Below are 27,827 nucleotides of genomic sequence, written 5' to 3' on the forward strand. Positions count from 1 at the left end.
CAAAGTTTCAGATATTTTTTTGTAACCCAACCCTGATCTGTACATCTCCACAACTTTGTCCTTGGTCTTCATGGTGCCGCTTGCTTGGTGGTGCCCCTTGCTTAACGATGTTGCAGACTCTGGGGCCTTTCAGAACAGGTGTATATATACTGAGATCATGTGACAGATCATGTGACACTTAGATTGCACACGGGTGGACTTTACTTAATTAATTATGTGACTTCTGAAGGTAATTGGCTGCACCAGATCTTATTTAGGGGCTTCATAGCAAAGGGGGTGAAACCATATGCACGCACCACTTTTCCGTTTTTAATTTTTTAGAATTTTTTGAAACAAGTTATTTTTTTCATTTCACTTCACCAATTTGGACTATTTTGTGTATCTCCATTACATGAAATCCAAATAAAAATCCATTTAAATTACAGGTTGTCATGCAACAAAATAAGAACAACGCCAAGGGGGGTGAATACTTTTGCAAGGCACTGTAAAAGTCAAGAGGTCTAAATACTTTCCGAATGCACTGTACATACTGTTTTACTCATTATAATACTGTATTCTAGTCAAGACCATCCTATTCAACTATTGCTGTACATATACAATTCTATCCTACGTATTTTACAGATATACTACATATTCTATCCACAGAGTGTCCATAATGTCTATACATCCCATCACAGATACCGTATTTGTTCAGAACAAATATTTAAACGCATCAATTTCAATTTTTTTACTGAGTTATAGTTCATATAAGAAAATCATTCAACTGAAATAAATTCATTAGGCCCTAATCTATGGATTTCACATGACTGGGCAGGGGCGCAGCCATGGGTGGACCTGGGAGAACATAGGCCCACCCACTTGGGAGCCAGGCCCACCCACTGGGGAGCTAGGCCCAGACAATTAGAATTCGTTTTTCCCCACAAAAGGGCTTTATTACAGACAGAAATACTCCTCAGTTTTATCAGTTCTCCGGGTGCCTGGTCTTAGACAATCCCGCAGGTGAAGAAGCCGGATGAGGAGGTCCTGGGCTGGCGTGGTTACACATGGTCTGTAGATGTGAGGCCGGTTAGACATACTGCCAAATTCTCTAAAACGACGGTAGAGAAATGAACATTAAATTCTCTGGCAGCAGCTTTGGTAGACATTCCTGCAGTCAGCATGCCATTTGCATGCTCCTTCAAAGCTTGAGACATCTGTGGCATTGTGTTATATGACAAAACTGCATATTTTAGAGTGGCCTTTTATTGTCCCCAGCACAAGGTGCACCTGTGTAATGATCATGCTGTTTAATCAGCTTCTTGATATTCCACACCTGTCAGGTGGATGGATTATCTTGGCAAATGATAAACAATAACAGGGATGTAAACAAATTTGTGCACAAAATACTGCAGGAAATTAGCTGTAAAACTGCAAATTTTTCTCTCCACCCATGGCAAAATTTGCAGAATTGCATGAAATGTGTTATAAAATTGCTAAATCTTCTCTCCACCCCATGGCAAAATGTGTAGAATTGCAGCAAACTTAATTTAAAATGGCAACATTTTCTCTATACAAGGGGGGCTGCTAAAATGTTTTGCTTGCAAGCCACATGATGAGTTCTGTTTTTTTGTGGGCCCCCATCCCCATCAAAGTTGCCCATTCCGGATTTAGCTTTACACGACTCCCAATGAACATAGCATATAGGCACAAATAAAACAATGAGCCAAATGTTTCACAGGATGTATAAATCTAAAGCATCCGGTTAGCATTTCCACTCACCAACTATGGTAGTGAGAGGAAGCCCAGTGGCCGGCAGTGGGAGAAGATGGAGTGATATGGATTTTGGCCGACATTCTACACATTTCCTCATCAAACATTTGATCTCAATACAGTTTTCTGTTCCCAAAACTATAATTTGTTACGAACAGAGTGGACTAAGTTTTGTAGACTCAACCCTTTGCCAAAGAAAAAAAATGGCTTTGTTTAGGAGGAGTGCAAGGGCGAATTGAGTTATTGCACACTCACTAGAGTAGGTGTTCCCTAACGGAAATATGTAAATACATGCTAGAACACACCAATAGGACCTCGCTAGCTCGTGCTTGGCTCTGCCCACCGCCTTGCTTGTCCTGCCCACTATGATAAATTTGCTCCCATTGGAAACGACAGACTGTGGTCTATCCTGGGTTATAGAAATCTTTGATGTTGGTCAAATCAAATCAAATGTTATTCGTCACATGCTCCGAATACAACAGCTGAAGATCTTACCGTGAAATGCTTACTTACAAGCCATTAACCAACAATGCAGTTCAAGAAATAGAGTTAAGAAAATATTTACCAAATAATCTAAAGTAAAAAAATAAATAGAAAAATAACACAATAAAATAACAATAACGAGGCTATATACAGGGGTACAAGTACCGAGTGGATGTGCGGGGTACAGGTTAGTTGAGGTAATTTGTACATGTAGGTAGGGGTAATGTGACTATCCATAGATAATAAAAAGTGAGTAGCAGCAGTGTAAAAACAAAGGGGGGTAGGGTCAATGTAAATAGTTCGGGTGGCCATTTGATTCATTGTTAATTGTTCAGCAGTCTTGTGGCATGGGGGTAGAAGCTGTTAAGGATCCTATTTTGGACCTAGACTTGGCGCTCCGGTACTACTTGCAGTGTGTTAGCAGAGAGAACAGCAAATGACTTGGGTGACTGGAGTCTTTGACAATTTTTTGGGCCTTCCTCTGACACCACCTAGTGTATAGGTCCTGGATGGCAGGAAGCTTGGCTCCAGTGATGTGCAAAATGTCTGGACCCAGGTACAAGTTGTCATTAGTCATAGATCTAGGATCAGTAAATCTGACTTTATTTTAGTGTGGGACAATTTCCTCATTCTCTATTGATTGGTTGTTATTGGGTTAAATATGACATTTTGTGATTGAATATATGCAATACGATACGATATATTGTCAAAAATAATATATCTTTTTTTCTCCTATCACTATTGTTGTGTTGTCTTCTTGCAGCGCATACTCTCCCGATAATACCCATTCTTGCACTCATCGAAGATCACTAAGGCTCCTCTCTCCCAGTGTCTGGGGCAATTTCCTCTTTCTCTATTGATTGGTTGTTATTGGGTTAAATATGACACTTTGTGATTCAATATATGGCTATCAAATATACAGTTTTTCAATCCAGTGTATAGATGTACAAGTTGCCTTGGGGAGAGACCATCTTTTCACCACAAACATTAAGAAAATCTCGAGACAACGAGACATGATAATACCCATTCTTGCACTCATCGAAGATCACTAAGGCTCCTGTTTGATGTTTCATGGAAATTAAAATCACTTCTAATGATGTACAACTTTGGCAATCAATAATTTGCTTGTGGCTGATCCATACTAGTATCAACTGGAGGAAAATAATCTATAAAAAGCTAAATTAAATAAAATGTACATTAGGAGCACTGGCCTACAGTGTCCAAATCCAACAAAGCAACAGAATTTTTAGTAGGGCAAGAAAAACAATTTTTGGCTATAATACCTTTGTCTTTATTGAATACTATGACTCTTAATAATAAAATAAATGTGTGTGTGTGATGGGTAACAGGTTACTTAAAGAGTGTTGAGGGGTAGAGAACGTATTCATTTAAATGTAAATCAATTCCAGACAAGGACTGCTACATGCTTTGTGTTTTCTTCACTCTCATAAGAGACTTTTTCTCCAAAGTTAAGAGTTACCTCTTTTTACATACTAACAACCACCTTTGAGAGACAATGAAACACCCAAGCACACACACACACACACACACACACACACACACACACACACACACACACACACACACACACACACACACACACATACAGCAGTCAAGAAAGTTTAAGAAAGTCCCCTATCCCAGTATTTTCTAAGTAGTACCCTTCTCCCACACTCACAAGTATTTCCTCATTTGGGTTTTATGTCCAAAACATTTTGCCTAAAGCCCTCTTTGTTTGCTAAGACCACATATTGTGTCCATAATCAAATAAACACAGCTGCCAATAGCTCTGAGATGGCCACAATATACACACCCTGCCTTGTGGGACAAATACACATAAACGCACCCCCATCCCTCACAGAAACCTCTTTTATAAGAGCAAAAACACTTTATAATCAAGGTCACAAGTTCTTCTAAGAGGACTTCTAGAAATATAAACAGAGTATGTATGAGAGAAATGTTGAAAGTGATAGAGAGTGAGTTGTTGACAAGTGGGTTATATGGGAAAGTTTCAAAGCTTAACCACAAGATTGAAAGTTTAAGATTGATTGAGAGCGTGTGTGAGTGAAACAAATACCAAGCACTAAGCTGCAACAACAGCAAGTGTGAGTATGTATGTGTGATACAGAGCGGGTGTAAGTGTCATCACCACACACACCAATTCCAGGCAACCAGGCATAGTGGGTTTCGATCTTTTCTTTTTTCTTTCCTGCCTTCTTTACTTACTTCTTTCTTTCCTTCCTTCTTTCCTTCCCTCCTTCCCTCCTTCCTTCCTTTACACCTCACGGCACAACACCTCTCCCCTTTTTAGTTTGTGCGTATATATTGATATGTAGGCTACGTGTTCCATTTTTAAATTGATGTAGTTCTGTCCTTGAGCTGTTCATGTCTATTGATATTCTGTATTAGGTCATGTTTCATGTTTTGTGTTGACCCCAGGAAGCGTAGCTGGTGCTGGTGTTAGGATCCTAATGGGGATCCTAACAAAATACCAAAATACCTTCCTTCCATTAGCAGTTGAAACCTTATATTAGGAGGAGTTTGTTATTCTTTAGAAGCACTATGACATCAAAGGTAGTTGGCAGGACAACCTCCCACTCCACATTGAAAAATGACCATCACCCCAGGCTAGCTCAATCTTTTTGGACCAGCCTCCATCCTACTGCGAGTGTGTGTATGCATGCAGCTGTGTTTGAATGCCAGAGAGAGAGACAGAGAGACCAGTACTAAGGAGAAGGCATGAGAGTCAAGAGCATGCAGTTATACAGGAGCCACAACGGAGACTGAGACATCGGCTCTGACAAGCCTGTAACAAAGACCAGCAGGAGAAACAAACGACGTGGGGACGCATAGACTGTCTTCACACAGCTACAGGTGTGTACACACTCCTCTTTCCTGTAGCTTATCTTGTCCTGTTTGTCTATTCTTCAACTAAGTTAAACAGCAAATTCCATCCTCAAGAGTAACATAGTTCTGAAAATGGGCTCTATTATCATTATGTAACTAATTTATTTAGTAGAAATGTCATTTCAAAGGGCTTGTATTTTAATGGAAGCCTCCCAGAACTTAAACCATTAACCACAATTAATTGTTTATCTATTTTAATACACTCCTGTTGTTTATTAACGCTTTATTCGCTGTTGTTAAACGTTTATTAACTGTTATCAATGGTTTATTAACTTACAAATGTGAGCCATTATTAGACAAACGCTGGGTAAGGAGAAAAGACTCAGTAACATCCCCCCTGGGTATGCCTGTAACTGGACAGACACACTTCAGTCACAGCAGAACATCAAGTGACCCACTGGCACTGGACGACAGTCACCCCAAAGACTGTCCTCTGCCAGCCTACTGTAGGACAGTCACCGCAAGTTTGACCTGTCTGTCTGCAAACCGCCCCATTAATATAAATGAACTATCGATCTGGCTCTACCTGAGGGGGAAAATGTACTTTGGAGACTTTGTTTTGCTTTTTATAAGTCAATGAAAAATGTAATGCTCTGAATGTGGCTGACTTGATGAAGAGTAGCAGGCCTAGGGTGTTAGCAACAGAGACATACTATACAGCAGTAATAACACACTATTAGATTAATAGTCCTGCAATATTGATCATTTTCTGTAAACACTGTCACTTATCTAAATTGGGGGTTGGGACAAACTTTTAAGAAGGGTTAATCGCTGAAGCCTACTTATTGATAGTGATGATGAATAAGGGTTTTGATGAGAGAGGGAGAGAGAGAGAGAGAGAGAGAGAGAGAGAGAGAGAGAGAGAGAGAGAGAGAGAGAGAGAGAGAGAGAGAGAGAGCATGGTTCATGTTCACGTCCCAAGTCTCATTGACTTATTATGGCTTTAAAGTTCTAATATATCCCTTTCTAAATCTCTCCTCCAATTTTCCTCAAAACTATTCTCCATCTGTCAGTATGTTTTTGGGTGTTTTTGATTTGATTTGCCTGAAAGCCTGACACAAAGGAAATTCATGGATTTCCAGTGCTGGACTGGTAATGATAAATAACACTTAATCAATAGGACATACATAAATAAAGAACATCTGATGTTGCCTTCTGCTTGACGTCAGGCAGTAATACTATTTTTCTCTCTGTTGACAGTGAACAATTTTGCCAACACATTGGTTTTGGTTTAGGTAATGCTACTGGATGCTCCCATCCCAGGTAATGCTCCCATTAAGTATGGTTGGGATGGGACCCTTCAATGCACCTCAGAACATTTCAGAGAAGACTGCAGGCAGAAATGATTGCGTGCCCCCACTACTTTTTCCATCCAAGACATATTGAGTCCTTGCTTCCTCAGTATGTTTGAATCCAGAGGATTTGTTTTTATGGGTAGCATATTGATGTGAAGTAGGTCATATTTTGCACCTGTCTAAAGTGCTGGATGGTTCTATTTCAAATACTTGTTTCGATCAATTCAATTTTCAATTCAATTGACTTTATTGACATGGCAAGTTCATTATTACTTACATTGTCAAAGTATACATATCGAAAAATTAAAATCTAATATATATGTATATATATACAAAATATATATATATTTATATATAAATAAATGGTGGGACCAACAGCAATAATAATAGTAGTAGTGGACATGGGATTACCATTACCAACAACTACAACAACAATATTAATCAGAACAACAATACATTAAATCAATGGTAGTAGACCAGTGTCAATATGACTTGAGAAGACACATGACCTGGTATGAAAGACAAAACAAAACTAAGCTAAATGGGAAATATTATCAACATTACTTTGCATTTTTCACTGGCTGTCCCTCAGGTTGTGGCAGGAGGACACATATTTGGCTGCCAAAACTGCACATTTTGGCTTTTCACCCAATAAATATTAGATTTTTTCTTCATCTTTTATAGTTTCAAATTCTTTGTATTGAGTTATAATTTTGGGAAAGAAATATGCTCTTAGGTCTGAGTATTTGTCACAGTGTAGTAGGAAATGCACCTCTGTCTCTACCTCTCCCCTGGAGCAGAGTGAGCACAGCCTGTCCTCTCTGGGCAGCCAGGTTTGTCTGTGACGACCGGTCTCTATAGCCAGACTGTGCTCACTGAGTCTGTACCTAGTCAATGTTTTCCTCAGTTTTCTATCAGTCACAGTGGTCAGATAGTCTGCCACCATGTACTGTCTGTTTAGAGCCAAATAGCATTGAAGTTTACTTTGATTTTTTGTGGTGTCTTTCCAATAGGTTATATATTTTTCTTTTTGTTTTGTGATGATTTGGTTGGGCCAGATTTTCTGAGGGCTGTCCCGAGGCTCTATGGGGTTGGTTTGGGTTGGTGAACTGAGCCTCAGAACCAGCTGGCTGAGGGGACTCTTCTCTGGTTTCATCTCTTGACATTGTAGAGCTGTGTGATGGAATGTTTTAGGGTCACTTGTTTTTAGATGGTTGTAAAATTTGATGGCTCTTTTTTCTATTCGAATGAGGAGGGGATATTGGCCCAATTCTGCCCTACATGCGTTATTTGGAGTTTTTCTTTGTACTTGCAATACAGTCTTGCAAAACTCTGCATGCAATATTTCAGTTGGATGTTTGTCCCATTTAGTAAATTCATTATTAGAGAGTGGACCCCATACTTCACTGCCATATAGAGAAATTGGTTCTATAACTGATTGAAAAATTTGGAGACAGATTCTAATTGGAATTTCAATTTAGATTTTCCTTTTAATGGCATAGAATGCTCTTCTTGCTTTGTCTCTCAGCTCATTCACAGCCATTTGAAAGCTACTTGTGTTGCTGATATTTAGTCCTAGATATGTGTAGTTTTTGGTGTGTTCTAATAGAACTGTGTCCAAATAGAATTTATATTTGTCATCCTTATTTCCCGACCTTTTTTGGAATATCATTATATTTGTTTTTTTTAGGTTAACGGTCAGAGCCCAGGTCTGACAGAACCTGTGAAGACGATCTAGGTGATGCTGTAACCCCTCTTTAGTGGGAGACAGCAGCACCAGGTCATCTGCGTACAGCAGACACTTGATTTCAGTGTGGTGTAGGGTGATACCAGGTGCTGCCGATTCTTCTAATGTTTTTGCCAATTCATTAATGTAGATGTTAAATAATGTTGGACTTATTGGGCAGCCCTGTTTCACTCCACGCCCCTGAGAGAAGAAGTCTGTTTGCTTGTTGCCAATTTTAACCGCACATTTGTTTTTAGTGTACATTAATTTAATAAAATCATATGTTTTCCCTCCAATACCACTTTCTATTAGTTTATAAAAAAGACCTTCGTGCCAAATTGAATCAAATGCTTTCTTGAAATCTACAAAACACGAGTAGATTTTGCCTTTGTTTTGGTTAACTTGTTTATCAGTTAGAGTGTGGAGGGTGTAAATGTGGTCTGTTGTACGATCATTTAAAAAAAATCCAATCTGGCTTCTGCTCAGGACGTTGTGTTCGTCAAGGAAATTATGTAGTCTGCTATTTATAATACTGCAGAGAATTTTCCCCAAGTTGCTGTTAACGCAAATTCCTCTGTAATTATTTGGGTCAAATTTGTCTCCATTTTTATAGATTGGTGTGATCAATCCCCGGTTCCAAATATCGGGGAAAATACCTGCAGTGAGGATAATGTTGAAGAGTTTGAGTATAGCCAATTTGAATTTGTGGTCTGTATATTTGATCATTTCATTTAAAATACCATCAGCACCACAGGCCTTTTGGGGTTGGAGATTGCATAGCTTTTCCAATAATTATTCTTCTGTAATTGGGGTATCCACAGGATTCTGATAGTCTTTGACGGCTAATTCAAGGATTTGTAATTTTTCTAGTATATCTTTTTGTTCTGGGCTCTTTGTTATATTGCTGTAGAGGTTTGCAAAGTGATTTCTCCACATATCCCCATTTTGGATAGCCAATTCCTCATGATGAGTTTTGTTTAATTTATTCCAATTCTCCCAGAAGTGGTTTGATTCTATGGATTCCTCAATTCCAACCAACCCTATTTCTAATGTGCTGTTCCTTTTTTGTTCTTAGGGTGCGTTTGTATTGCTTCAGTGTTTCCCCATATTGAAGGCATATATTTTTGTTGTCTGGTTCTCTGTGTTTTTGATTAGATATATTTCTCAATGACTTTCTTAGATTTTTGCAATCATTATCAAACCATTTTTCATTATTTGTTATTTTTGGTTTGCTCTTATGCTTCTTTAGATTAGCCAAGCAGGCTAATTTGTCAAATATAAAGTTTATGTTCCTAACGGCCAAATTTACACCTTCATTGCTGAAGGAGAATGTTAAGGCTAAAAAGTTGTCCAGGAGACATTGTATTTTTTGGCTACTAATTGCTTTTTGGTAGATGTCTGTACTGTTTGCACTCCATCTATAGGCCTGTTTAGTACCATGTAATTTATTGGGCCGTGATGCTTCATGGTTGGGTTCTGCTCTTCTCAGATACACTTTGATTTTACTGTGGTCTGAGAGAGGTGTTAGTGGGCTGACTGTGAAGGCTCTGAGAGACTCTGGGTTTAGGTCGATCTCTCACTATGGGATATGCTTGGGCGTGTCCACAAGCTCGAAGTAACCAATCAAACAACATTTGTTGGAGACAGACAGGTCGATGGGCGAATGATGAGAACGCCCTTCCTCCACAAAGGGAGCCACTCGCCCACCAAACTGGTCATTCTCACCTCTCCTCCTTCAAAGTAGCCACACACTCTTGGCATTCGGACAACCAGTTTCATGAGGTAATCACCTGGAATGCATTTCAATTAACAGGTAATTTGTGGAATTTCTTTCCTTCTTTATGTGTTTGAGCCAATCAGTTGTGTTGTGAAAAGGTAGGGGTGGTATACAGAAGATAGCCTTATTTGGTAAAAGAACAAGTCCATTTTATGGCAAGAACAGATCAAATAAGTGTAACGATTGTCGTCGGGAGAAGGAGAGGAGGACCAAAGTGCAGCGTGGTACGTATCCATAATGCTTTTAATAAAGATGAATACTCGAACAAAAACAACAAAACGACCAACAAACAGTTCTGAAAGGAGTAACAAACACTAAACAGAAAATAACTACCCACAAACACAGGTGGGAACAGGCTACCTAAGTATGGTTCTCAATCAGAGACAACGATTGACAGCTGCCTCTGATTGGGAACCATACCAGGCCAAACACAGAAATACAACAACATAGAACAAAACATAGAATGCCCACCCCAACTCACGCCCTGACCATACCAAAAAGGAGACATAAAAAAGGAACTAAGGTCAGAACGTGACAATAAGCAACGAGACATGACAGTCCATCATTACTTTAAGACATGAGGGTTAGTGAATCCGGAAAATGTCAAGAACTTTGAAAGTTTCTTCAAGTGCAGTCGCAAAAACCATCAAGCACTATGATGAAACTGGCTTTCATGAGGACCACCACAGGAAAGGAAGACCCAGAGTTACACTACCGTTCAAAAGTTTGGGGTCACTTAGAAATGTCCTTGTTTTTGAAAGAAAAGCAAATTTTTTGTCCATTAAAATAACATCCAATTGTTCAGAAATACAGTGTAGACATTGTTAATGTTGTAAATGACTATTGTAGCTGGAAACGGCAGATTTTATTATGGAATATCTACACAGTGGCCCATTATCAGCAACCATCACTCCTGTGTTCCTATGGCATGTGTTAGCTAATCCAAGTTTATCATTTTAAAAGGCTAATTGATCATTAGAAAACCCTTTTGCAATTATGTTAGCACAGCTGAAATACTGGCCTTCTTTAGACTAGTTGAGTATCTGGAGCATCAGCATTTGTGGGTTCGATTACAGGCTCAAAAAGGCCAGAAACAAAGACATTTCTTCTGAAACTTGTCAGTCTATTCTTGTTCTGAGAAATGAAGGCTATTCCATACGAGAAATTTGCCAAGAAACTGAAGAACTCATACAACGCTGTGTACTACTCCCTTCACAGAACAGCACAAACTGACTCTAACCAGAATAGAAAGAGGTGGGCGGCCTCGGTGAGCAAGAGGACAAGTCAAACTGAGCAAGAGGACAAGTCCAATTGAGTGTCTAATTTGAGAAACAGACACCTCACAAGTCCTAAATTGCCAGCTTCATTAAATAGTACCCGCAAAACACCAGTCTCAGCGCCAACAGTGAAGAGGCGACTCCAGGATGCTGGCCTGCGGGATGAGCTCCACGCTTGGCATTCCGCTTGGTGATATTAGACTTGTGTGCGGCTGCTCGGCCATGGAAACCAATTTCATAAAGCTCCTGCGGAACAGTTCTTGTGCTGATGTTGCTTCCAAAGGCAGTTTGGAACTTGGTAGGGAGTGTTGCAACAGAGGACAGACAATTTTTTTTTTCATGCTACTTGCTTTAGCACTTGGCGGTCCCGTTCTGTGAGCTTGTGTGGCCTACCACTTTGCAGCTGAGCCGTTGTTGCTCCTAGAGGTTTCCACTTCACAATAACAGCACTTATAGTTGACCAGGGCAACTCTAGCAGGGCCGAAATTTGACAAACTGACCTGTTGGAAAGGTTGCATCCTATGACAGTGCCATGTTGAAAGTCATTGAGCTCTTCAGTACGGGCCATTCTCCTGCCAATGTTTGTTTATGGAGATTGCAAGACTGTGTGCTCGATTTTATACACCTGTCAGAAACTGGTGTGGCTGAAATAGCCTAATCGACTAATTTGAAGTAGTTTCCGCATACTTTTGTAATATATGAATTTTCTGTATGGATTATACCATGGTATAGTCTAAATCGTGGAAATGTTCCATGGTTTTAGCCTTGAAGTATGATGGTACTACCATGGTACTGCCATTGCGGTACAACTCAATTTTAGGAAGGTTCCTAATGTTTGGTATACTTAATGTATATACCCCATATATACCCTATATATACCCTATATACACTGAGTGTACAAAACATTAGGAACACCTTTCTAATATTGAAATGCACCACTTTATGCCTTCAGAACAGCCTCAATTTGTCGGGGAATGGTCTCTAAAAGGTGTCTAAAGCGTTCCACAGGGTTGTTGGCTCATGTTAACTACAATGCTTCCCACAGTTGTTTCAAATTGTCTGGTAGTGGATCTCAACTCCGAATAGCTCATTCCATCTCATCCCACATATGCTCAATGGGAATGAGATCTGGTGAATGGGCAGGCCACTGCAGTAAGGTGAATTCACTGTTATGTTCATGGAACCATTCCTAGACAATCCTAGCCTAGACAATCCTAATTTTGAGATGGCTACATTTGAGGAAGTGGGATACATACTCATCCTTCCTGGAGAGGAACAAACAGGGTATTGACCTGACCACCACTCCACATGGACCTGACCTGTATGCCTCTCTTTGCCAATCTGCTCCTCTGGTACAGCATGGCACACAGGCATCGGCGCAGTGGAAGGCTCCGGTCATGGCACCAGTGCAGGAAGCTCCAGGCCGTGGACCATCACTGGAAGCGCCGGGCCGTGGACCATCACTGGAAGCTCCGGGCTGTGGACCGTCACTGGAGGCTCTGAACTGTGAACAGTCGCTGGAAGCTCTGGACTGTGAATCGTCGCTGGAAGCTCTGGACTGTGAACCGTCGCTGGAGGTTCTGGGCTGTAGACCATCGCTGGAGACTCCGAACTGTACACACGCACTGGTGGGAGAGTGTGGGGAGCCGGCACAGGACGAACCGGGCTCGGAAGGCGCACTGGAGGCCTGGTGCGTGGAGCCGGCACAGGACGAACCGGGCTCGGAAGGCGCACTGGAGGCCTGGTGCGTGGAGCCGGCACAGGACGAACCGGGCTCGGAAGGCGCACTGGAGGCCTGGTGCGTGGAGCCGGCACAGGTTGAACCAGACTGATGACACGCTCCCCAGGGCGAGTGCGGGGAGCCGGCACAGGACGTACCGGGCTGGGAAGGCGCACTGGAGGCCTGGTGTGTGGAGCCGGCACAGGTTGCACCGGACTGATGACACGCTCCTCAGGGCGAGTGCGGGGAGCCGGCACAGGACGTACCGGGCTGGGAAGGCGCCCTGGAGGCCTGGTGCGTGGAGCCGGCACAGGTTGCACCGGACTGATGACACGCTCCTCAGGGCGTGTGCGGGGAACCGGCACAGGACGTACCGGGCTGGGTAGGCGCACTGGAGGCCTGGTGCGTGGAGCCGGCACAGGTTGCACCGGACTGATGACACGCTCCTCAGGGCGAGTGCGGGGAGCTGGCACAAGTTGCACCGGACTGATGACACGCTCTTCAAAACGCCTGCGCTGCAGCATACTCCTAGTCAACATCTCTCTCCGATATCCCTCCTCCAACTGCTCCATCGACTCCCAGATGGTCTCTGGTTCTCTCCTCGGCTCGGCCGACCACCCCTTGTACCCCCCCCCAAGATTTAAATCTTGGGGTTGCCCTTGGGTTGTTTGTGGCCACGGACCCCGGCGTCGTCGCTGTCCTCCTTTACTCCTCGGCGACTCCCGCCAAGGAAGAGGCTCGCATCCACCTAGTATCTCTTCCCATGACCAACTCTCCTTCACCTCCTGGGCACGCTGCTTGGTCCTGACTTGGTGCGATATTCTGTCACGACCGTCGTATAAATAATTGGATCAAGGCGCAAAGTGAGTAGAGTTACACATTTTAATAATAGTGAAACTTCCAAAACAACAAAGATCTAACGATGAAAAATGTAGGTTCACATAGGCACTCATACAAAACAATATCCCACATAGCAGGTGGGAAAAAGGACACACTAAGTATGATCCCCAATTAGAGGTAATGATATTCAGCTGCCTCTAATTATGAACCATACACACGCACCAACATAGAAATATAATACCTAGAAACCCCCCTAGTCACGCCCTGATCTAAAACACCATAGAGAACCCAGAGGGCTCTCTATGGTCAGGGCGTGACACCCCCCTTCTGGTCAACAGGAGTAGATTGTTTTGGGCCCTTTACAATCAAGCTAGATCGTCCAGTGGAGAAGCACTGGGGCATTCTGTTCAAGCGCTTGAAAACTAAATGTATCCACCTGAAACTACTGGAGAGTTTGGATGCTGAAGCCTTCCTCATGGCCCTACAGCGGTTTAGCCCCCGACGGGGGAAACCCTACAAGATCCTAGCTGACAGAGGCACAAACTTCAAGGTAGGAGAAGCCAAGTTGGAGGAAACCTTCCAAGCAATGGAACCAACCCTCCAGGATCAACTGATGGAGCCAACAAATCTCCTTCAAATTCAACCCTCGAGGAGCTAATTTTAGAGGAACATGGGAGCGAGAGATCAAATTGGTGAAGACGGCCTTACAAGCCGTCCTGGGTGACCAAACTGTCACTTAAACCGTCTTGCGGACCGTCCTGATAGAGGTTGAAGGAATACTGAATTACAAATAGTCGTGTTAGATCAGTGGAGATCCAGGTAAAGAACCAGACATATATCCAGCCTGTTGTCCGAATAATTCCTCTCAATGAGATGACAGAGGACGTGGAGGGATGAGCCTTTTGAGGAGTATGGAATTTAACAAAATTCTGGGGTGGCTGTGGAAAAGGCCCATGGAGTTGATGAAATCTCCCTTTAATTCATAGCCACTTCCCAGCTTGACCAGAGCGCTTTAATTAGTTCAGGTTGAAATGTCTGACAGATCTCAACTCATTAAAAGGAGGAAATCTCCACTGCCCGACATCGCTGTTTTCTCTCCCCCAACTCCATCTAATCCAGACGTTGTGTGCACGCACAAATCTACATAAATCCACAGAATCCACAGTTATCGTTCATCTGAACTATCTGTTACTCTCGGGAGAGCGAGACATCAGTTATTGTTTATAGTTATTACCACGGAGCGCAGCTTGGAGCGCATGCTTCTAACCTATTGTGTTATATCAATGGACAATGATCAAGGCCCTACAGATCATCACGGGACAATTATTCCACTGATATACGGTTAAAATTTAACAAAATTACATATGAAGATAAACCTGGAAGTATGACATATGAAACGTAATTGTTACTTGCTAAATTGATAAATCCTGAGATCAAACTGACTGAGATTATAGATAGAATTATTTATTTATTTGCATTGTCATTATCATGATTATATTTAGTGAGTTTTCAGGCCACTCCAGTGAGAAATTTAGCTACTTTTAGGCTGTCTTTGGGTAATTTTGACACAGAGGCATTCTGTGGTTTTGATCAAATTTAGCGACTTTTCCCACTAAATTCTGCTGCAAACGAGAGTGGAAGAAGCTGTCTGTGCAACCACACACACACAGGCAGATAAGCACAAGGGGAGGGGGTGTGTGAAGGGAGAGGGGAGAAGAAACTACGTCCGGACCGCAGCAGTGAAGAAGAAAGGATACCGCAAACGTCATCTAGCGACTACTAGCGACAAATCAAGGAGCCAATAGCAGATCTCACTGAAAAACAGTTGCGAACGCTAAGCCTGCCTAGACAGTCAGTTGAATGAGAGAGAGACAACTGAACATTGACGAGAGAAGCACAAGATAAACTAATTATTTTAAACCTTATCTTGAAGGTGAGTGAGTTATAAAGCATAGGATATAAAACAAAGTTAGGCTGGGAATAATTATATTATTGTTCTTTTTTATGACGTTTTGAAGTTGAATGGATTTATAAAAGTATGTTAGCAAAAAAGCTAAAATTGTCTAACTTTAGCTCCAGTCAAGCTAGCCTGTAATCATGGCAACACAGGACTCCAACAAATTTGAACACGGTCACTCCCTGATCTGTATCACCTGTCTTTTATCAACTCAGAGAGTGTAAAGGGGAACATTGTAACTTGCTGTTGTTAGGGATATGAAATGAAGAAAATGTATCTTTGAGATAAGATTATTATTAATACCTTTTACAAATAGTTTTTAGTATGTTGGCTATGTATAAGATTAACCTAGTCATTGATGAGATATAGCTGTATTGAAGAGAGAAGCACCAGAAAACACATTTTTAAAAACCTTATCTTCACGGTGTGTCAGTTTCCCTTAATTTTTCTTACCACGCCATATCCAGGTCCCAAGGTTTAAGAGGGTACACTACACAAGAATGTATGTTGTTGTTTTTCACTATGCGCTAAAGGGGTTTAAGAGTGTCCACTAGGCCGACGCTTTTTAATTGCAGAGTGAGTAGTGAATGTTGCATTATGTGAGTACCATCAATTATTGCAATTTTGGTCACTTAACCCGTAAAATGTTGTTACGCAGAACATAATGATAATACATTATAAACAACTACCATGCTTTCATGTTTACATGCTGTTAGTGTAAAACCATGGTATATTCCCTCCATCCATGGTAGTACAATAAAATAAATACCATGGTACGATCATCATGGTTTTTGCTCAGTGCCGTGGCAGGAAAATACCATGGTATTTGCACCAGTACCTTTACATGGTGCATTTTTGTAAGGGTCTCCGCAAAGCTAGCTACCCCAAACTAGCTTTTTCACTTGCAAGGATAGAATTGCTAGCTCTCCTCTCACATTTAGAACACCCACTTTCACCCGTATCATGTTGACTAGACCGACCACATTCGCTTCATAGCCTGACGGTTGAGAGACACGATTTGTTCGTTGAGAGACAAGCGAAGCACATGCTTTTTTCTGGCTAGCAGTGTGGTTACTAGCTAGGCTATTTAACCGCAAGGCGAATGCTAACTAGTTCACATGTACTATTTATCTGAGCAATGGAGCCGGCTAACCCCTCACAGGGAGAACCAAGCGGGGTGCCTGCCCCTGCTCCCTCTACTGGAACACCCTTATCCGTGTGGGGCTACGATTTCAGACAAGGACACACTCTTTGTGTACCGCCTAGCTGGGGGTCCCACCCGCAAGTGAAGGCTGCGTAAACCACTCACCGTGCTTACCCCTTCACCCTCTAAACAGGGCGATGAGGAGACCCCGCAATCGCAACCCACTTGGGCGGAGGTAGCGGCAGGTTACCCTGAGGACCTATGTCCTATATGTTTTGATAGCGGATGAAGGAGAAGGGGACCTTCTCATTGACGAGTTTAATGGTGGCCAAAATTCTGGCATCTTCCTAGAGGAAGAAATTGAGGAAGAAGAAGCCCAAGCACTAGGCTCAAGGCTGTCTTTCTCCCTCAGCAGAACTCCAGTACCCAATGACAAATATGGGCTAATCTATGTTTGTAAACGATCAGCGACCAGACTCAATATTGAGTGGCCCGCACCCGTGGTTCTAGGCCTTGGTTAATGACGTTCTCCGCTACATGTTGAACCAGTTCATTTTTGTCTACATCGATGACATCCTCGTTTTCTCCCACTCAGCCCAAGAACACATGCTCCATGTCCGACAGGTCCTCCAGTGCCTCCTGGAGAACCAGCTTTTTGTAAAAGCGGAGAAATGCGAATTCCATCGCTCCACCGTCCCCTTCCTTGGTTACATCATTGCTGCAGGGAATGTACAGATGGAACGGTGGTGGATTGGCCCCAGCCTACATCCAGAGTGAAGCTGCAACGTTTCCTGGGATTTGCCAAATTTATCCCCAGTTACAGCACCTTGGCTTCCCCCCTGTCTGCACTCACATCCCCCAAGGTTCCGTTCACATGGTCCCCAGCTGCTGACCGGGTGTTCCAGGACCTCAAGCACCGCTTCACCACTGCTCCCATATTGGTTCATTCTGACCCGTCCCGTCAGTTCGTGGTGGAGGCCAATGCTTCGGATGTCGGAGTGGGGGCTGTCCTGTCCCAGCGTTCTGCCCTGGACCTCAAGTTACAACCATGCGCCTTTTTCTCCCATCGCCTCAATGCCATGGAGAGGAACTACGATGTGGGGAATTGTGAGCTTCTCGCGGTGAAGATGGCGTTGAAGGAGTGGAGACACTGGTTGGAGGGGATGGTACTTCTGTTCATTGTGTGGATGGATCACAATAACCTGGAATATCTCCTCACTGCCAAGCATCTCAATTCCAAACAAGTTAGGTGGGCCCTGCTTTTCACCCAGTTTAACTTCTCCCTCTCCTACCAACCAGGATCCAAGAACATCAAGCCGGATGCACTGTCACGCTGCTATAGCCCCGTGGCTACACTCTCGGACCCCGAGGCCATCCTTCCCACCTCGTGTCTGGCGACGGAACTCAGCTGGGGAATAGGGAAGCCTGCCACCTGGGCTTCCATCGGACCATGACCTTTGTGCGACAACGCTATTGGTGGCCGGCCTACCATGGTCCCGGAATTCTCTGCGTTCGTCGCCGCCTGAACGATCTGTGCGCAGAACAAGACTTCTTGGCAAGCTCTGGCTGGTCTTATTCAACCACTGCCTGTCCCTCACCATCCCTGGTCTCACATATCCCTGGACTTCGTTACGCGTCTTCCCCCATCTGATGGCAACACCGCCATTCTGACAGTAGTGGACTAGTTTTCCAAAGCCACCCACTTCATTCCTCTCCCCAACCTACCCTCTGCCAAAGAGACGTCCCAGGTCATGGTGCAGCACGTCTTCCGGATCCATGGACTCCTGGTGCACATGGTCTCTGACCGGGGCCCTCAGTTCTAGTCCCGGGTTCTGGAAGGCGTTCTGCACGCTCATTGGGTCGTCGGTCATGCCTGTCCTCCGGGTTCCACTAGCAGTCCAACGACCAGTCGGAGGGAGACCTGGAGATGACTCTGCCAGCAACTTGTGTGAGTTGAATATGCATGCATCACCCTCCCCTGCTCTGCCACTGGGCACTCACCTTTTGAGTGTTTCCTGGGGTGTTAGCCCCTGCTCTTCCCGGAGCAAGAGGAAGAGGTCGGCATACCCTCGGCCCAGATGTTTGTCCACTTCTGTTGCCATACCTGGAAGAGAGCCCGGTCGGCTCTTCTCAAGACCACCTCTAGGTATTGACGACAAGCGGACCGCAAATTTCTCCAAGATCATTAGCCTCTCAGCTGTACGTCTTCTGTTGCCCCGTACCCTGCGTATTCATCCAACTTTTCATGTGTCTAGGATTTAACCTATGTCTCACAGCCCTTTGTCTCCTGCCTGCCCTGACTCCGGGCCTGCCTGCTGTTCTGTACCTTATTGACTCTGTCCTGGATTACGGACATCTGCCTGCCTTTGACCTGTATTTTGCATGCACCCGGTTTGGGTCAATAAACATCTGTGACTCTAGCTGTCTGCATCTGGGTCTTATCCTGAGTTCTGATAAGAAATAGATTCCCAGAAAACATTATTTATAAGCCAGTCTCACACATCCAGCTCTTTCATTCAATACCAAATTCAGCCAGTGCCATATTTAGGCCAGCCAGGAGAAATAGGATGCGAGTAAAATGGGTCAGTCTGAAACAATCATTGGCCTCCAGCTGGCGCCCAAGAGATGCACAGGCATAATCTTATTATAGATACACTTATGCACATACTTATTTTAGATAACTTTTTTTATTTAGAATTGGGGCTTCATGTTTGCCTTCATCCAATTCCAAACAAAAACCTCCTACTTGATTTTCAGACTTTTATTATGAAGGAGTACAGATTTTTTAACAGTATCCCTCCACTTAATTATAATAATACATAGGTCCTATATAGCCCTTTTCTAAAACCCAAAGACACAATCTGGAAGCTTTGGAGAAGCTTGAGTAAGCAGGGGAGATCTAGGAATATGAGAACAAGGGCTAACCAAACACACCCAGAGATATGATATAGCCTGGTTAGTGGCAGTAGCGTGAAGGAATATCCAAGAGTGAATAAACTTAAGTCAGAATTGGAGTTGTGATAACGTATTTCTGCATGTCTATTCTGCAGTGCACACACCACTGCTAAGAATTCAACCACGTATTGACTCGCTCTCCCCTGCCTATGTTTTAGGTGCACCAGTGACACAGTCAGCCTGGTTGTAGAGGAGCAGAAGAAGAGAAGAGGAACCACTAGCCATGGGGCCCAGAGCTTGGTGCCTGTTTGTCCTGCTTGGGCTGTCCGTCTGGGGCAGCAGTGAGGGCCTCAGATCCCCCAACCTGACCCGGAGACGGAGGTACCTGGAGGACAAAGGCGAACCACCCAAAAAGTGCTCGTATACCTTCCTGGTCCCTGAGCAGAAGATCACAGGGCCAATCTGCACCAGCCGGGGCCTACACACGGACAAGGACCGCGTGACCCGCGTGGATGTAGCGGCGGTGAGGGATCTGCTCTCCAAACAGAGACGGGAGATGGATACCCTGAAGCTGGTGGTGAACATTGATGGGAACATGGTGAACGAGATGAAGTTGCTGAGGAAGGAGAGCAGGAACATGAACTCCAGGGTGACCCAGCTCTACATGCAGCTGCTGCACGAGATCATCAGAAAGAGAGACAACTCTCTGGAGCTGGCTCAGCTGGAGGGACGCATTCTGAACGCCACAGCAGAGTCCCTACGTCTGGCCGCCCGCTACCGTGACCTAGAGGTCCGATACGCTGCGCTCTCCGCCGTGGTCAACAGCCAGTCAGTTCTGGTTGGTGCCCTGGAAGAGCGCTGTCTGCAGGTGTACGGCCGGCGGCAGGAGCAGTCTCCTCAGGGCCCACCACTGGTGCAGGTGGTGCCAGAGAACATACCGGTTAGCATCCCGAGATTTACCAACGAGATCCAGAGGGACCACGGCCGGGCATTTCCCAGAGACAGGGGCTCCCAAGCAGGGCCAGCACCCACAGGAAGCACCCTGGAGCTCCAGAAGGTTCCGCAGGGCAACTTCAGTGCAGAGGGTGAGGCAACTGATTGTTAGATACACTATATAGTGCATTGGGACAGTATTCAGACCCTTTGACTTCATCCACATTTTGTTACGTTACAGCCTTTTTCTATAATGGATTGAATAGTTTTTTCCCCTCATCAATCTACACACAATACCCCATAATGACAAAGTGAAAACAGGTTTTTAGACATTTTTGCAACTGTATACAAAATAAAAAAACGAAATACCTTATTTACATAGGTATTCAGACACTTTGCTATGAGATTTCAAATTGGGCTCAGGTGCATCCTGTTTCCATTGATCATCCTTGAGATGTTTCTACATGTTGATTGGAGTCTACTTGTGGTCAATTCAATTGATTGGACATGATTTGGAGAGCCACAAATGGAAGCCACTCCTCAGTAAAACGCACATGACAGCCCGCTTGGAGTTTGCCAAAAGGCACCTAAAGGATTCTCAGACCATGAGAAACAAGATTCCCTGGCACCATCCCTACGGTGAAGCATGGGGGGGGGGGGCAGCATAATTCTGTGGGAATGTTTTTCAGCGGCAGAGACTGGGAGACTAGTCAGGATCAAAGGAAAGATGAACAGAGCAAAGCACAGAGAGATCCTTAATGAATACCTGCTCAGGACCTCAGAATGGGGCGATGGTTCACCTTCCAACAGGGCAACGACCCTAAGCACACAGCCAAGACAACGCAGGAGTCACTTCGGGACAAGTTTCTGTACCAAGCTTGTAGCATCATACCCAAGAAGACTCAAGGCTGTAATACCTGCCAAAGGTGCTTCAACAAAGTACTGAGTAAAGGGTCTGAATACTTATGTAAATGTGATATTTCCGTTTTTTATTTGTAATAAACTTGCAAAAATGTCTAAAAAAACGTTTTTGCTTCGTCATGTGTGTAGATTGATGAGGGGGGAAACTATTTAATCCATTTTAGAATAAGGCTATAACGTAACAAAATGTGGAAAAAGTCAAGGGGTCTGAACTTTCCGAATGCACTGTATATACAAAAGTATGTGGACACCCCTTCAAATGAGTGATTTGCCTATTTCAGCCACACCCATTGCTGACAGATGTATAAAATCGAGCACACAGACAGGCAATCACCATAGACAAAACATTGTCATGTGGAATGGCTTAACTGAAGAGCTCAGTGACTTTCAACGTGGCAACGTCATAGGATCCCACCTTTCCAACAAGTCAGTTCGTCAAATTTCTACCCTGCTAGAGCTGCCCCGGTCAACTGTAAATTATGTTATTGTGAAGTGGAAAAGTCTAGGCGCAACAACGGCTCAGCCGTAAAGTGGTAGGCCACACAAGCTCACAGAACGGGAACGCTGAGTGCTGAATCTGTCTTCAGTTGCAACACTCACTGCCGAGTTCTAAACTGCCTCTGGAAGCAACGTCAGCACAAGAACTGTTTGTTGGGAGCTTCATGAAATGGGTTTCCATGGCCAAACAGCTGCACACAAGCCTAAGATCACCATGCGGAATGCCAAGTGTCAGCTGGAGTGTTGTTAAGCTCGCTGCCATTGGTCTCTGGAGCAGTGGAAACACGTTCTCTGGAATGATGAATCACGCTTCACCATCTGGCAGTCCGACGAACAAAACTGGGTTTGGCAGATGCCAGGAGAACATTAACTGCCGCAATGCATAGTGCCAACTGTAAAGTGTGGTGAAGGAGGAATAATGGTCTGGGGCTGTTTTTCATGGTTCAGGCTAGGCCTCTTAGTTCCATTGAAAGGAAATCTTAACGCAACAGCATACAATGACATTCTAGACGATTCTGTGCTTCCAACTTTGTGAAAACAGTTTGGGGAAGGCCCTTCCCTGTTTCAGCATTACAATGCCTCTGTGCACAAAGCGAGGTCCATACAGAAATGGTTTGTCGAGATCGGTGTGGAAGAACTTGATTGGCCTGCACAGAGCCCTGACCTCAACCACATCGAACACATTTGGGATGAATTGGAATGCCGACTAACAGCCAGGCCTAAATGCCCAACATCAGTACCCAACCTCACTAATGCTCTTGTGGCTGAATGGAAGCAAGTCCCCTCAGCATCATCTAGTGGAAAGCCTTCCCAGAAGAGTGGAGACTGTTATAGCAGCAAAAGGGGGACCAACTCCATATTAATGCCCATTATTTTGGAATGAGATGTTCGACGATGTCCACATAATATTGGTCATTTAGTGTAGGTTGGTGGGTGAGGTGGTTGGTGAGGGGGTGGATGGGTGGTTAGTTGGTTGGTTGTTTGGTACCAAGGATATAGCATAGACTGATTTCAAAATTAACCTCAAACCAATGTGTGTTCATTTTCTTCTTAGTCAGATGTTTTATTATGTAACATTTGCATATTCGGCTAGAACTAGGTTTGGTGCGGCTCACCAGAAAGAACACAGACCTAGATGGAAAGAAAAGGTTGTAGCATTCTAAGTTCAGAAGTTGGAAAAGAGAAAAAAGAACCACAGAAAATAAACATTTTACTCATCTACCGAAATTCCTGACACATTTAGATTGTCCCGACCCAAGAATAATAAAACGTGTGGGATTTGAAGGCAGCTGTGTATGAAAGTGAACCCTCTGCAGGATGGCTCCCTCTCATGCTAAGTATGGACAGATCCTAGGCTGGAATGACATGGTTTTCCCTGACCACAAAGTAACTGCACATCTGGTTTACTTCACCGTCGCTTGCTGAGACCAATAGCGATCCTCACCTATAAACTAGGCAAAGATTCATCTCACATTAAACAAACACAATAGTTTAACTGTTCACATCTGCTCTAAGACAAATGTATAACAAATGAATGGTAGATAGAGATAAATCCTAATATTCAATGTGTTCTAAACAAATCACTGCTTTAACTGCCTACATCTAGTGTGTGATATTTTGTTCTTTTGTGTGTTATTTCTTACATTATTAGCCCAGAAAATGCTGTGTACACAAAAAATATATATATATATATAAATACAAGCATTTTGCTACACCCGCAATAACATCTGCTAAATATGTGTATGTGACCAATACAATTTGATTTGATTAACAGTTTGTAACTGATAAATCCCTCCGTCTCTACCTTTGTCCCTTCATCTCTTTCGCCATCCCTCCATCTCTCCCTTCATGCCTCCATGTCTCCCTCTATCTCTCCCACTATCCCTCCCTCCATCCTCCCCCAGGTCCTTTCAGGGACTGTCTCCAGGCCCAGGAGGCTGGCCATGGCACCAGCGGTATGTACCTGCTGAAACCTGGCGAAGCGGAGAGGCCCATGCAGGCGTGGTGTGAGCAGGACCTGGACAACGGAGGCTGGACCGTCATCCAGAGCAGGAGGGATGGCTCTGTCAACTTTTTCAGGAACTGGGACGCTTACAAGGTGATGATGAAAAAGACAAAAGACACCGAAAACGAATAAGCCAGAGACAACAACGGTGCCATTATGTGACCTATCCAAAGGAACTCGTCTGGTCTGGTGTCTCAGGATCCTTTCCAAGGCCTGGACCCCTTATGTTTTCACTTATAATATGATGCATTGTGTTTGTGTCTGCGCATTATTGCTGAAGTGATTTAGTTTGAGATGGCCATTATGAAAGGTAAGAAGACCCAACAGGAAGGTATATACCACCGCTCAATCTCCAACGTTTACTTTCCAAACTACCACAGCTCTGCTAGGTACATCTTCTTTAATTACAGTGCACTGTTTGTCTTATATATTATCATGGCCAAAGAGATTAAAGCTGTTCACCTGAACAGACTAAAAAGTGATTTAGATGCATTTGTCTTCCAAAGGTACTTTCTGACAAAAATTGATTTATAGTATTCCTTTTTTTAACGTTCCTCTTTTTAAACCACTCAGACTATACAAAACCAACAACTAACTTTTAATTTATCTTTCTTAGAATGGATTCGGCAACATAGATGGGGAGTACTGGCTGGGGCTGCTGGGGATCTACAATTTAGGGAAGCAGGGAGACTACAGACTTCTAGTGGAGCTGGAGGACTGGGTGGGGAAGAAGGTGTATGCTGATTACAGCAGCTTCCACCTGGAGCATGAGAACGAGGGCTACCGCCTGAGGCTGGGCACCTACCAGGGAAACGCTGGCGACTCACTCAGCAGCCACAACGGCAAGCAGTTCACCACACTGGACCGAGACAAGGATGCCTTCTCAGGTGGGTCAATCAATCAAACGGTTGATCAATCAATTCACATACTGTTGGCTAAATACATAAGATATACAGTAGGTCCTAAAGAAAGCATATGAGACAAACAAATGGGCTATTTACATTATCTCTATGCAGGTAACTGTGCACACTTCCTTAAGGGAGGCTGGTGGTACAACTCCTGTGGCCAGGCCAATCTGAATGGTGTTTGGTACACCGGCGGGGTCTATCGCAGCAAGTTCCAGGACGGAATTTTCTGGGCAGACTACGGCGGAGGATTCTACTCTATGAAGGGAGTCCGCATGATGATTAGACCTATAGACTGAGACTACAGAGGGAGAGACATGACCATCCTATCCCTCAACCAACACGTGTACAGTATTGCCTATCGCAGACCTACTCACTCACAGAGATTGAGTACAAACATTGTCTGACCTTATTGTGGGATGGTAAAGTATTAAAGTATACTACTAATGTCTGGGCCTCACTGTCAGCACTAGACTTAGAGCAAGGAGTGCCAGGCCTATTGGTTACCATGGAGAGCAAAACAACTGACCATGTGGTATGGAATTGAAATCTGTGTATGTTACTAGAGGTAAAAGCTTGCCTATTTTAGAGGTGTGTAAATATCTTTACATGTCATAATAACATCTTATGTAAGCATTCAATCTACTTTGTTTCAACTTCTCCATCTTGAGATGCTTTATGATTTGCATCCCTTAAGATATTTTTTCATGTATTTGAAATAAACCAGGGAGAAGCTGTAAATGATCCTATAGAAAACATTGGGTTTTCTATTCACTGTCTATATTTGTGGATCATGCACCATTTATTGTGCTTTCACAGCTGACTTATGTACTGTAGCCTGTGTCAATGTTTTTCTCATTTTGCAGTTGATTAAATCTCAATACGAGCCAGAGACAAAACAAGAAAAAAAAGGAAAGGAATTACGGTTTGTTTTGTGTGGTTTTTGGAGACTTAAAAAATGCACACGAAGCAGAGAGTTAGTATGAAGTATCGGAACAGACAACGAGAAACACATGGCTGAAAGCCACAGGATAGAGTGAAGGGAAGAAGGGAGAGAGGGGAAGAGCGAAAGGGGAAGGGGAAGAGAGGGGGGGGGGGACTGGGATGGATTCTGCCACATTTTCAAGTGATCTTTTTTTTCTTCCTTTTAAATACAGAAAAATGTACATTCTTTCCATACAAAAGTGCTTGGGCTGTATGTTTAAAAAATATTTTGAATTGAAAAAGTCACGACTCTCTGTGGTCCGTAATCACCGGTAGAACTGGCTAGATCTGGAGGGAAACTGACCCCAAAGGAGAGACCAGCGGGTTCCTCTGGCTGATGGGTCTGGAGCACACGGCACACTACAAAAGACATACGGTATCACACATTAAAGTCAATGGGAAAGAGACATCCATAAACTTCAACAAAACATACGATTATAATGAGCTTTGCTGTATATTTGTCACACATGGACACAAGATGAAGGGTAATATTCAAGTTTAAGTCACCAAACTTGAATATAAACCAGTCAGAATGAACCAAACAGGCTCTTTGTACTGTTTTATAGACATGTTTACAGATGTACAAAAACTCAGAGCCAATTTAACATGCTGTTGTGGAATACTCAATCCAAAGATTAAGGCAGAGAATAATTTAAAGTATAATAGTGAATATTTAAATGCAAGCAGCTGGAAGGTAGATCCCTCTTTGATCTCAGTCAGGGAAGGAGCTGGAAGGTAGATCCCTCTCTGATCTCAGTCAGAGAAGGAGCTGGAAGGTAGATCCCTCTCTGATCTCAGTCAGAGAAGGAGCTGGAAAGTAGATCCCTCTCTGATCTCAGTCAGGGAAGGAGCTGGAAGGTAGATCCCTCTCTGATCTCAGTCAGGGAAGGAGCTGGAAGGTAGATCCCTCTCTGATCTCAGTCAGGGAAGGAGCTGGAAGGTAGATCCCTCTCTGATCTCAGTCAGGGAAGGAGCTGGAAGGTAGATCCCTTTCTGATCTCAGTCAGGGAAGGAGCTCTAAGAGTAACTGGATGTTGTTGGTCAATTTCTTCAACAGATTATCAGATCTATATAATTATCAAACTTATATACAGTTGAAGTCGGAAGTTTACATAAACTTAAATTCTCCAACCTAAGTGTAAGTTAAGCAATTTAAAGGCAATGCTACCAAATACTTATTGAGTGTATGTAAACTTCTGACCCATTGGGAATGTGATGAAAGAAATAAAAGCTGAAATAAATCATTCTCTCTACCATTATTCTGATATTTCACATTCTTAAAATAAAGTGGTGATCTTAACTGACCTAAGACAGGGAATTTTTACTGGGATTAAATGTCAGGAATTGTGAAAAACTGAGTTTAAATGTATTTGGCTAAGGTGTATGTAAACTTCCAACTTCAACTGTATATTAGTAGTAGAATGGAAACAGACTCTTTGTTTAAGTATTAAACTTCTCCTTTAGTAATACAATTGTAGGCAGAAGTTGGTACAGAGTACAGTATATGATAGTTCTCCCCAGGTTCTGCAAAGTGTCTGAGACATCCTGTAACTCATATAGCCTCCCCAGTCCTACTTGCGTGAGTTTCCCTGGCAACAACATTTTAATACATCTAACCTCCCCTGACAGCAGCAACCATCTTGTCAGCAATTAAAAGCTCAGAAGTGGGTTTGACCAAAACTTGACCTTTCATCACAAGTATAGGGTCATAACAAGGTGAAGCCTCTTCTGACAGGTGGCTGTTTTCATCAGGCCTGCTGCAGCCTTGTGTTCTCAGGAAACCAGTCGTATTCTCAGAATCTCAGATAGCC

At 43.5% G+C, this 27,827-nt stretch overlaps 1 protein-coding gene across 3 annotated transcripts in view; it reads left to right on the top strand.

Annotated features, from left to right (window-relative positions):
* Positions 1-27,257, top strand: part of LOC129824208 (angiopoietin-related protein 1-like) — a 54,248-nt gene extending 26,991 nt beyond the window's left edge. The window contains exons 1-5 of one of the 3 annotated variants that reach the window (XM_055883675.1): positions 4,520-5,106; positions 19,989-20,855; positions 24,027-24,220; positions 24,744-25,014; positions 25,144-27,257. In XM_055883675.1, the coding sequence (XP_055739650.1) occupies positions 20,054-20,855; positions 24,027-24,220; positions 24,744-25,014; positions 25,144-25,331 (1,455 nt within the window). In that variant the 5' untranslated portion in view covers positions 4,520-5,106; positions 19,989-20,053 and the 3' untranslated portion in view covers positions 25,332-27,257. Of the gene's footprint in view, positions 1-4,519; positions 5,107-15,487; positions 15,708-19,988; positions 20,856-24,026; positions 24,221-24,743; positions 25,015-25,143 lie in introns of those variants that run through there. The other 2 variants (XM_055883677.1, XM_055883678.1) reach the window with 2 other exon arrangements.
* Positions 27,258-27,827: the final 570 nt, after the last annotated feature.

This window comes from Salvelinus fontinalis, chromosome 26 (genome assembly GCF_029448725.1).
Source record: "Salvelinus fontinalis isolate EN_2023a chromosome 26, ASM2944872v1, whole genome shotgun sequence".
Classification (NCBI taxonomy): domain Eukaryota; kingdom Metazoa; phylum Chordata; class Actinopteri; order Salmoniformes; family Salmonidae; genus Salvelinus; species Salvelinus fontinalis.